Genomic DNA, 12,165 nt, shown 5'->3' on the forward strand with positions numbered 1-12,165 from the left:
CACAACACTGAGTTGACAGTGCTAGCAAAGCGATCCTCAGACTGTATTCCATTAAGTGCCACAAGCAAGTCTTCCCTGCTAGACCCTTAAGTTCTTTGAAAGCAAGGACTATGTTCCCAGTGCCCAGCACAGTCCATGACATAGAAGGCACACAAGATGCATGATGAATTGAACTGGATCCTAGAATTTTAGGATTGGGAAGGGCCAAAGAGGCAACATTTGTTTTCAGATGCAAAAAGGAGACTGAAAGAAGATTGAGTGACTTGCCCAAGTCACAGAGACAGTGGCTGTGACAAGGCTGCTACTCAAGTTTTCTTTCCCAATAAAATTCATGAGAACAGGACTGTGTGTCTGGCTCACTGCTCCAAACTGGTTCATCAAGCACAGAATCTGGATGTATAGTAGATCCTCAAGTAACTGCTTTGATTACAAAACACTATAAATGTCAATCCATAAATGTTGAGAAACAGAGATATCCTAGTTTAATTTTTGCACCGTTCTCATATCAATTCCCAACTAAAAATTCTGAGAAATAAGCAAAATCACCTTGTATGGCATCATATTATATGAAAGTAATATATGTCAAACATTCTGCTTTCTGGCATTAACACATTTAAAGCGACCCGTTTCCAGGGTTACAGGTTTTCAGAAGCCTGTCTACGTAAAGTAAATAGTGAGATAAAACTGACATACTGTACACCAACATCCAAAAACATTATTCATACTGTGCAGACTATGTCAAACGCTAATAAAATGCAAGTAACAACTTGCCTTTGTGGAAACTAGACACAAGGATTCACATTTTGAGGAAGTTCAAGTTCACCAGCCAACAGCCACACCACGATTTGCTGCCAGCACGGAGAGGCGCTAAGGAGTATGCCTACTTCCAGGAAGTAAAACACTTGGATTTCATCAATGGGGAGGTCAGTAAGAGAGCCAGGACGCCCAACGAACAAGTGTTAAACGAAACAAGCAGTCTCCTTTCCGTCTCTCAGAATTAGTAGATACCAGAGAGCATGAGTCCTTCCAGGAAATTCACGTAAGCGAGTCCCTAGAATTCTGACACACACTGCAGTCGAAGGGGGCTATGAGGCCGAAGAAGGCCCGGGCACCATTAAGGCCCCTCCGGAAGGTATTTCTTGCACAAGGAAGGGATAAGAAAGCACTACCAGGCACAAAGGTGGAACCGCCAGCAAGGGAGCAGCCTCTGGGCGGATCCCAACGCCACCTCTGAGCCTCAGGCCCTCCGCACGCTCCCGTTCCAGCCAGACGCCCAGACCCGGCACTCTGGATCCCATCAAGGCGGGCGGTGGCCGACTCCACTCAGAAGGGCCGCAGGCCCTCACGGACCCCCAGAGCTAATGGGCGGAGACACCTCCTCAAAGAGTAACGGCCGCGGCCAAACACCCCCGCCCACCCGAGCCCGGATCGCCCCGCCTGCGGCCTTCCCCGGCCTGTCGCCCACCCCGCAGGCCAAGCCGGGCTGGTGTTAGCCCCGACCCGGCTGCGGGGCCCCGACTCCTCCTGCAAGGCTCCAAGGCCGTGGGAGTGAGCAGGTGCTGGGAGAAGGGTCGGCCCGGGGCCCGCGGCCCCTCAGCACTCACCATGGCGATTCCCCTAAGCCTCCAGCTAACAGCACCCACCCCGCGCGGAGCCTCCCGCGGTCAGGTGACTCTGCAGCCCCTCCAAGCCCCGCCCCCTCTAGCTCCGCCTTCGGACGCTGCAGGCAGCTCCTAGATTGGCCCTCCAAGTCTCGCGTATTTATTGGTCCTTGTCACTTCACGCTGGACCGAGGAACTTAGGCGCCAGCCAATCTCGCCACAGTGTGTGGCGGGACAGTGCGGAGTAGGGGGAAATCCCTTGGCTGCAGGAAGGAGACAGCAAGAGCCTAAGGCAGCGTTTGAGTCTGCCTAAAAGGGAGGAATAAAAGGAGTGGGAGCTGCCGGGGCACATTCACTTTCTGCCTTGGCGCGTGTACTCGCAGCGCGCACGCTCAGGAGGAAGACCAGGATTGGTTTACGGGGTAGTCGCAACTTCTTGTCCCAACCAATCCAGATGCAGCGGGGGGGTGGGTCCCGGCCCTCACTGGCTGGCGAGACGTCCGCGCGCGTGTTTCGTCGCGTTGCAGCTGTTTGCGGGTGTAGTCTTTGTCCGCGCCATGGAACCTGGTCTGATCCGGCGTTTAGCCCCGCGCCTGGGCATCGCCGAGCCGGAGGTGCTGAGGTGAGTCCGGTCGGGCGCACCCCAGCGGCCCTGCGCTCTCAGAAGGGATTTAGGCCCTACCTTAAGAAAAACCTCCCGACAGTGGGCTTCGTGAGCAGGCCGGAGGGGCGAGTGTAGACGCCCCAGGGAACAGCTAGTACTGTGGGATGCACGGTGGTGGGAAAGGGAGAGAAGCGGAGAGCTTGGGTCGTTTCCCTGAAACTTATTGAGAGTGCGTTTACGGCGGAGGCAGACAGACGAGGTAGAGACCTCATGGAGGGCAGTGTCTATGCAGGAAGTGGAATGGGGTGGTGTGCGGAGCCGCTGGGGATGGAGCGGAGCGCAGCTTCTCTGCAGCCTTTAATTTAAAAGAAACTTGCGAGAAAGCCTCGGATGGGGGGGTGCCACTGGCGCTGAGACCCGATTTATAGAAGGTGCCAGCCACGGGAAGATGTGCGAAGAGGGCCCAAGCAGGGACAGCAGCCTGTGCAAAACCCCGGAGATGGGAAGGACTTTTGCATGATCCAGGGTTAGAAATAAAGTATTGGGGCTTCCCTGGTGGTGCAGTGGTGAAGAATCCGTCTGCCAATGCAGGGGACACAGGTCGAGCCCTGGTCCGGGAAGATCCCACATGCCACGGAGCAGCTAAGCCTGTACACCGCAATTACTGAGCCTGCACTCTAGAGCCCGTGAGCCACAACTACAGAGCCCGCGTGCCACAACTACTGAAGCCCGTGTGCCTAGAGCCTGTGCTCCGCAACAAGAGAAGCCACCGCAATGAGAAGCCTGCGCACTGCAACGAAGAGTAGCCCCCGCTCGCCGCAAGAGAAAGCCCGCGTTTAGCAACGAAGACCCAATACAGCCGATAAGTAAATAAATGTTAAAAAAAGAAAGAAAGAAAGAAAGTATTGTAGTTAAACTGGGAGGGCAGGGCTAGCCTGGGTGCTTGGACTGTCAATTAGGTGATGGAAGGGAAGGAAAGGAACACCTCCTGGACTCGTGATCATTTAGAACAGTGGTTCTCAAAGTGTGGTTCCTGGACCAGCAGTATCAGTATCTCCTTGGAACTTGGTAGAAATGCATTTTTAGGCCCCACTATAGGCCTACTGATCAGAAACTCGGGCTGGGACCAGCAATCTTTTCACAAGCCCCAAGGTGACTGTCATGTACACTAAAGTTTGAGAACCACAGATTTATTTTTATTTATTTATGTATGTATGTATGTACGTATGGCTGCGTTGGGTCTTCGTTGCTGTGCGCCGGCTTTCTCTAGTTTCGGCGAGTGGGGGCTACTCATAGTTGCGGTGCGCGGGCTTCTCATTGCAGTGGCTTCTCTTGTTGAAGAGCATGGCCTCTCGGCGCGTGGGCTCTAGAGAGCAGGCTCAGTAGCTGTGACGCAGGGCCTTAGTTGCTCCGCGGCATGTGGGATATTCCTGGACCAGATATCGGACCCGTGTACCCTGCATTGGCAGGCGGATTCTTAATCACTGCACCACCAGGGAAGTCCCAAGAACACAGATTTAGAGGAAGGAGGAACCCTGGTCTCACTTGCCTGCCTGTGTCACAGTTCATGCTTGTTCCAGTAATGGAAGGCTGAAAGAAGGGTTGGCCTTTTTGGGAGGATTTCAGGAACTTACTTTTGCTTGAAAGTACTTGAGCACAGTGATGTCTGGAATCAGAGGGTTTGTTCTGTTTTGTAGAACCCTGTCCTCCCCCAAAAGATGTGAGTTTCATTCCCAGCCCCAAATAAACTTGCATAGGAATTAGGGTCGGAGTGAAGTCCGCCAGGCTGAATTCATTGTTTACCAAAGTATTGGGCAAACTTCTGGGAAAGAGTTTTAGTGAATGTGTTGCTCAGGAAAGCAGAGGAGTACTTGCGACTGTCCCATGTGAAGTGTATTGGCCTGGCGGCACGAACCACAGAAACCAGCAATGCAGTCATGTGCCTGGACCTTGCAGCTTCCTGCATGAAGTGCCCCTTGGACAGGGTAAGTAGGTCCCACTGAATGTCTGAATAATCTGGTGCAACACTGAAGTTTAATCATGTTTTCATCTCTGGTTGGACTAGCCCCCATCAAAACTCCGTGTTTTAGAATTTTCCTGGCTATTCTCGTATGTTATTCTAGATGAACTTTAGAATCATTTTGTAGAGTTTGAGAAAAAAAATTTTTTGCAACATTCTCTCTATTCTTTACTACCTAGTTTTCCTGAGCACCTCTTTCTTTACACAAGGCTGTCTTCCACACTGCCACTAGCATCATTCTCCTAAATCACATACTTTAAAACCCATGTATTATTTTTCTTCCAGTGTCACAGTGGTTGAGAGCCAAGCTATGGCAAGACTCACATGTTGAGACCAAATCTCAACACCACCGGTTACTAACTCTGTGAGTCTCTAGTTTCCTCATCCATCAAATGGGGATAAAGGTATCCATTTCACTGGATAATTGTAAGGAGGAAACAATGTACTATATGTAACACTGTTAACACAGTGCCTGTCACATAATGGTACACTGATAAAAATGGTGGCATTAAAAACACCATTGGCTCCCCATGGGTTGGCTCCCCATTACCATCAAACTCTCCAGCCCTTCTTGAACCCTACTAACCTCAAGCTACACTATTCACTTAACAGACCATGCATCTTAATGACTGACTTTGTAAATGCAATGCCTTTTTTTTTTAAACCTGGAATGCTTTTCTAGCAAGCTCCTGTTTGTCTTAAAATGACCCTGCCTTGCTGTTACATCCTTTATTAAGCTTTCCTTTCCCAAGCAGAGTTGGTGTACCTCAGTGGTTGATCCTCCTGTTTCTCTCCCAGTTTCCCTCTTATCTCCCTTTCACACACACTCTCCCTCCCCACCTCACTCCCACTACTTCCCTCCTTTGTTTTTCCAGTGAATTGCACATTGGCACCTTTGTTAAAGCAAATAACCATATATGCATCTCCTGTGTTTTTTAATTCACAGCTTGGCTGTGGTAACACTATGTTGTATTTTAAATTATCTGCACACATGCATGACTGCCTTTCTATAGTATGAGCTTCTTGCCAGCGGTACTTAACTTGCCTGATATGATTACTGATTTTTGACTAAGTGAAGCTAAACCTTTAGGTAGAGTGACTTGCCACAGAATTAATTAATCTTGAAAAGTTGACTTATTGAACAAGTGTTAAAGGCACTAATATACAGCACTTACGATTTTTATGATTCATCTGTTTTTCCTTTCAAAGGATTTTTTAATTAAACTTTCTGGTTTCAACAAGAAGATGTATCAGAGTTGTCTTAAATCTTTTGAGTGTTTACTGGGCCTGAACTCGAATATTGGAATAAGAGACCTAGCTGTACAGTTTAGCTGTACAGAAGCAGTGAACATGGCTTCAAAGATACTGCAAAGGTATGAGGCATATAACTGAAAATCGATACTGATACATAAAGCAGAAATATCCAATGTCATGGTAATTTTCCGTCTTAAAAAATAACTAATATGCTGAAGTGACAGAATGCGTATCTTATACATTTAAATAGTTTGTAAGTTCTGATTTGCATTTTCAGTTTCTTTGAAATAATATTTTCTAACAAATAACTCTGCAAACACTGCTTTCACTTAGCTATGAGTCCAGTCTTCCACAAACACAGCAAGTGGATCTTGACTTATCCAGGCCACTTTTCACCAGTGCTGCACTACTTTCAGCATGCAAGTAAGTGTCCTTTGAACATTCAGAAAAGTCTATAATTTATAAATAAATTTCTCGTTGCCGAAGAATACTTCTAATTTAGTTGATTTCAACTCAGAGCATATTTTCCTAAATAACCTTAATAGTGGCCAAGTGACCCGGTTCTCAGTTTATCCCACGATGGACCTGACAACTAGGAACTAGTGTTGCCCAAAGCCCACTTGCCAAGTGACAGCCACATATATGTATATGTACGCTAAGTCATGAAACCTATCATTAAAACAGTGCTTAGTTGTGATTTTCCAGTCACATTTTTTTAAGTACTGATTGCAACTCTTTTTCAAGTAATTTATAAAACTTTTCAATGATAAATTCTTAATTTGAATCTTTGGGGTTATCTGTGTGTATACTGAAATTTTACCCTGGAAATATTAGTAATTGTTATCTGTGTCTAAGGTTGTCTTGTTTTATCTTGCTGGAAAACTCATTAGAAAACAAATTGTAGCTGGTGCTTAAAGAATAGGTTTCTTACTATTGAACCACTAATTTTGGTGTGTTTGGCTCCCTTAGCTACTATTAGTGAATAGAAATAGTCCCTTTATTTCAACAAAGGTATATGTATGTGTGGAGGGAGTATGGCTGTTATGGTAGAAAGCAGTATTGACAACCTCACTTTTGAAAGCACATTTCACTGAACAAAGAAAGGTTTGAATGGGTCTGTTATTTTAAATAAGTTTGTTTTGTATTTTTCATTAGTGGTTGTTGTGAAGTGTTATTAGGGAGGGAGTTTTTGGAGGGGAGGGTGGTTTATATTCTTGTAGTCATATAAATATAAGCATCATAAGTGTTTAAAGTGAGTTAAACACTTTAAAATGCTGTAATTGTCATTTAACAAGTTAACATCTGAGATGTATAAGAAAGAGTTCTATAAAGCATGAAGTACTATAGCAAATGTTTTTATGTGCCCTATTTGTTATGTAACAGACCCCGTGTGCATTTTAACTCTCGCAGTACAATAAATAACTAAATAAATAGCTTTAAAAGGTAAGTTTGCATGGTTTTAGCTAATGATATATGTTTGAAATAAAGGGAAAATTAAACAGTTGGGGGCTCTTCATAAAGCCTTAGTGGAAAGGAAATAAGTTGATAACTGGTTGGCCAAAGAAGATAACAATACTGATCTTAAGAACAGTAAGTTATCAAATTCTTTTGTAGGATTCTAAAGCTAAAGGTGGACAGAAATAAAATGGCAGCCACATCCGGTGTAAAAAAAGCCATGTTTGATCGACTCTGTAAACAGTTAGAGAAGATTGGGCAGCAGATCGACAGTGAGTATTCATTCCATGTTGCAAGAACGTGTCATTTGAAAGAACGTCTCTGAAATATATATTCTTGTCTATCTGTAGACAAGATCGGTTTTTACTGAGAAAATTACTGTTCTTTTCTATTTTTCAAATAAAATAGCTTAATAACTCAAAAACAAAAACAAAAAAAACCAACCCTGTGATTCTGTAAATTCATACCTAGAAAATAGGTTCTCTGTTCTGAAGTCTGACATGAAAAGCCAAAGAAAAGAGAAGGGCAAGATCATTTGCCTTCTCCTTACCCTAGTATTTGGTCAATCAAGGTATCTGGTTTTTATTTGTGATCCAAAATAAGCCCCAAAACTAAAATTGAAAATAGGAGAAAAATTAACTCTGATAATACTTTTTTTTTCCCCTAAAGGAGAGCCTGGAGATTCAGCTACTCCACCATGGAAGAAAAAGAAGACAGTGGTTGAACCTTCAGCAACGGGTGAAGCATTATTAACACCGGATGAACGTTGAAATTAGTACAATGGGATTAGTGTACAGTGGGTTTAATGCAGTGAACAGCCCTTTGCTGCTTTAGCAGCTTGCCTTGACAAGAGTCAGATTTTATATTTGCAGCAACATGGATGGATCTAGAGATTATCATACTAAGTGAAATAAGTCAGAAAGAGAAAGACAAATACCATATGATATCACTTGTATGTGGAATCTAAAATATGACACAAATGAACTTATCTATGAAACAGACTCACAGACATAGAGAACAGACTTGTTGCCAAGGAGGAGGGTTCGATTGGGAGTTTGGGACTATCAGATACAAACTATTATATATACGAAGGATAAACAACAAGGTCCTACTGTAGCACAGGGAACTATATTCAGTATCCTGTGATAAACCATAATGGAAAAGAATATGAAAAAGAATATACATATATGTATAACTGAATCACTTTGCTGTACACCAGAAACTAACACAACATTGTAAATCAACTATACTTCAATTAAAAAAAAAGTCAGATTTTAACTAAATCCTGGAAGTTAATCATTTGATAAGACCAGTTTTCCAAGCAGTAGTTTACAGAAGTATCATGTAATTAAGAATACACCTGAAGGCAAACTGCTGAGGTTCAAATCCTGCTTTACCACCGAGTGGTTTTGTGATTTTAGGAAAGTGACAATTTCTGTGAGCCTCAACTTCCTAATCTATAAAATGTGATTAATATTAGCACCCATTTCACATAATTGTGGTGAGGGTTGAATGAGATAATACAATTAAAAAGTGCTGGATTCAGGGCTTGATAAATGTTAGCTATCATCAAGATGTCTTGGAATGCTTGGAGTGTAAGGGAGAGCGAAAAACTGATGTGTTAACTTCTGTTTCCACTTCTCATTTTGGTATCTTATTCCCTATTACCTTAATTAAGATAGACGTTTTAAAGTAAACAAGCTTACTTCTTTCTTACTCATTTGTAAACATAAGGATTTTGAAACAAAATTTTTTTTCTCTCATAGAAATAGAGAATGTAGTAGAGATCCCACATAAACCGCAAAAAGATGAAGATCTGACACAGGATTATGAACAGTGGAAAAGGAAAATTTTGGAAAATGCTGCCAAAGCACAAAAGGCTACAACAGTGATTTCAGCTTCCGGACCACCTGTACTGCAAACCAGCAGTGCATCTGCCACCTCAAGGAAGATGTGAGGACTTTGGAAATTTGTTTGAACTTTTATAACAACGATCCTATCCTTAATAGCAAAGAAACCAGCATTGGGGATGAGCAGGGTGGCTCTCACATGGGCAGCAAATTCGTTAGATAAGCCACAGTGCCTGGTTGGCTCAGCCTTGGCTCTCCACAGGTCTGCTATCTCCTACAAAATGTCATTGAAACCATTTTGCTTTCTTGTTTTGTTTTAAGCAAAGACAGTCTCCTGTCCTATCCAGAATATGAAATTCAAGCTGAATGGAGTCTAAAGATTTTAAGTTTTTGTGTTAATCTCTTGGGTTGACTAAATATATAGTACAACCTAAGTTAATAAATATTATTTTTATATGCATTCAAGGAGCAGTTGTTATCAGTTTGGGAGAATCTGTGGTATGCCAAAAGCCGTCTACTCTAGCGGGAAAAAAGCCCAGGTTGCTGAACACTGAACCATACTGCTCCCCAGAGCACAAACTCTTGAATCAGACTTTCTGGGTTTAAAACACTGCTCAGCCATTTACCACCTGTGAAACCTTGAGCAAATTAATTAGCTTCTTTATGCCAAATCAATTAGTAGGAATAAAAATAATGTCTACCTCATAGAATAATTTGGAGGAGTATCTGAGCTAATACATGTAAAGCATTTAGTACAGCTCCTGGTATAAGTATTTAGTAAGTATTAAAATACAGAAAGAAACACATAGAGGTCTCACATAATTATATATTAGCATCATATTAAAAAATTAAGAAACAGACTAAAGTGTGACAACATGGATAGACCTAGAGGGTATTATGCTAAGTGAAATAAGTCAGACAGAAATACAAATACCGTATGATCTCATGTGGAATCTAAAAACAAAACACGAATGGACAAAACAAACAACAAATTGGTGGTTGCCAGAGGGGAGGTGGGTAGGGGGGATGAGTGAAATAGGTGAGGGAGATTAAGGAGTACAAACTACCAGTTATAAAATAAATGTCATGGGGATGTAATGTACAGCATAGGGAATATGGTCAATAATATGTAGTCACTGTGATGACATGATAACTAGACTGGTGATCATAATGTGTAGAAATATCAAATCACTATATTGTACACCTGAAATTTATATAATATTGTAAGTCAATTATACTTTAAAAAAGAGCCCAAGGTTTATTTTCTTTGATATCCACATACTGAAAAATGTAACCTTACTAAATACTTACTTTAAAACTATGGAAAAGGGCCTGGAAAGATAAGTTGCTAGGGGCTCTGAGGCATCATGCCAGACATGATTTTAACCAAAATTAAGAATACATGATCTACTACAAAGCTAACTTCAAAACTCCAATAAAATATCAACATATCTAAGGAGAATAAAATGCATGGAGAGATTGCATGTTCATGGATAGAAAGGCTCAATATTGTTGAGATGTTAGTTCTTCCCAACTTGATGTATAGATTCAACACAATTCCAATCAAAGTCCCAGCATTTTGTGGACATCAACAGACTAAAGTTTATATGAAGATTAAAAGACCCAGAACAACAAGTCGATATTGAAGGAGAAGAACAATGCTGGCGAGGATGTGGAACAACAGGAACTCTCATTCGTTGCTTGTGGGAAGGCATAATGTTACAGCGACTTGGAAGACAGTTTGGGAGCTTCTTACGAAACTAAACATACTCTTACCATGTAATCCAGTAATCACCTTGGTACTTGCTTAAATGAGTTGAAAACTTATGTCTGCAAAAACCTACACATTGATATTTATTGCACCTTTATTCATAATTGCCAAAATTTAGAAGCAACCAAGATGTCTTTCAGTAGGTGAATGGATAAACTGTAGTACATCCAGACCATGGAATATTATTCAGCACTAAAAGGAAATGAGCTATCACATCATGAAAAGACATGGAGGACATTTAAATGCGTACTTCTAAGTGAAAGAAGCCAATATGAAAAGGCCTTATGGCTCCAAGTATATGACACTATGAAAAAGGAAAAAACTATGGAGACAGTAAAAAGATCAGTGGTCTCCAGGGGTTGGGGTGGGGGCAGAGATGAATAGGCAGAGCATAAAGGATTTTTAGGGCTGTGAAACTATTCTGTATGATATTACAATGGTGGATATATATCATTATACATTCATCAAAACCCACAGAATGTGCAATACCAAGAGTGAACCCTAATGTTAGCAATGGACTTTGGGTGATAACAATGTGTCATTGTAGTTTCATCAGCTGTAGTAAATACACCCACTGTAGCGGGTGATGTCAATAGTGGAGGAGGTTGTGGATGAGGCGGTATGGGCAGGTACAGAGGGCATAGCGGAAATCTCTGTCCTTCCTGCTCAATTTTGCTATGAACCTAAAAACTCTAAAAAATAAAGTTTATTAACTTTCAAAAATAAAGAATACATGATCTAATTAAATATTTCCATGAAGAATGCAATAAAGTGATTGCATCCAAATTTTTAAAGCCTAATCAGAATGGAATCAATAATAGTGGTTGCCTTCTATCTGCTGTAAATAAGGTATAATACCTGCTGCATAGAACAGGAGTAACTAAGGGAGTGATTTTCTTTCCCTGCCCCTTTTAATTCTAGACATTTAGCAAGCTAAGGTTAGAGAAATGCTGTAATCAAATGATCCCACACATGCATAATGTCCCACAGCCATGTGGTAGAGGGGAATGAACGTGAGCTTTGGAACCACATGCACTTGCATTTAAATTCTGACTCTGCCACTTATACCCTGAGGAAATATTACAACCTTAATGAGCTTCAGTTTCTTTGTTTATAAAATGGAAATATTATCTACCTTGTGAGAATTAAAGGTAATATTTGTAAAGTGTGTGACACTTAGAAGACATTCACTAAATAGTGCTTCTATTATTACTTTGATCTAAAATGGATGTGAGCCTTTTCCTCATTTATTTTAAGAAGGTATATAATTTGATTTGGGTACCAAGATTTAGATTCTACTTTTGGGTCAAAGCAATCTGTTCATCACCAGGTAAAATTAAAGCACATTCACTTTTTTTAAAAATTGTGGTAAATATAAAATTCACTATCTTAACAATTTTTAAGAGTACAGTTCACTAGTGTTAAGTACATTCACATTGTTATGTGATCTCCAGAACTCTTCATCTTGCAAAGCTGACTCTACCCATGAAACCCATTAAACAACTCCCATTCCTCCCTCCCCCAGCCTCTGGCAGCCACCATTCTACCTCCGTCTGAATTTTAACTATTCTAGCTAGATACTTCATCTAAGTGGAATCATATGGTTTTTT

The 12,165-nt window shown here is 41.8% G+C and overlaps 2 protein-coding genes across 2 annotated transcripts in view; one reads left to right on the forward strand and one right to left on the reverse strand.

Annotated features, from left to right (window-relative positions):
• The window catches only part of VPS35 (VPS35 retromer complex component), a 41,724-nt gene extending 40,020 nt beyond the window's left edge, over positions 1-1,704 (reverse strand). Inside the window, exon 1 of the mRNA XM_022555169.3 lies at positions 1,605-1,704. Coding sequence (XP_022410877.2) covers positions 1,605-1,607 — 3 coding nt within the window. The 5' untranslated portion in view covers positions 1,608-1,704. The remainder of the gene's footprint in view (positions 1-1,604) is intronic.
• On the forward strand, positions 854-9,244 carry ORC6 (origin recognition complex subunit 6). The gene is made up of 7 exons (XM_022555158.2): positions 854-2,223; positions 4,061-4,190; positions 5,435-5,598; positions 5,813-5,902; positions 7,094-7,206; positions 7,604-7,672; positions 8,701-9,244. The coding sequence occupies exons 1-7, from the start codon at positions 2,159-2,161 to the stop codon at positions 8,889-8,891; spliced, it is 822 nt and encodes a 273-aa protein (XP_022410866.1). The 5' UTR covers positions 854-2,158; the 3' UTR covers positions 8,892-9,244.
• The last annotated feature ends 2,921 nt before the right edge of the window (positions 9,245-12,165 follow it).

The sequence above is a fragment of the Delphinapterus leucas genome, chromosome 20 (genome assembly GCF_059928025.1).
Source record: "Delphinapterus leucas isolate spDelLeu-1000000601 "Yukka" chromosome 20, BTC_Dleu_Yukka2, whole genome shotgun sequence".
Taxonomy (NCBI): domain Eukaryota; kingdom Metazoa; phylum Chordata; class Mammalia; order Artiodactyla; family Monodontidae; genus Delphinapterus; species Delphinapterus leucas.

Coding starts and splice junctions, on each gene's coding strand:
- ORC6 (XM_022555158.2), top strand. CDS start 2,159: ATGGAACCTGGTCTGATCCGGCGTTTAGCCCCGCGCCTGGGCATCGCC. Junction 5,903..7,093: donor GCACTACTTTCAGCATGCAA/GTAAGTGTCCTT, acceptor ATTCTTTTGTAG/GATTCTAAAGCTAAAGGTGG. Junction 7,207..7,603: donor GATTGGGCAGCAGATCGACA/GTGAGTATTCAT, acceptor TTTCCCCTAAAG/GAGAGCCTGGAGATTCAGCT.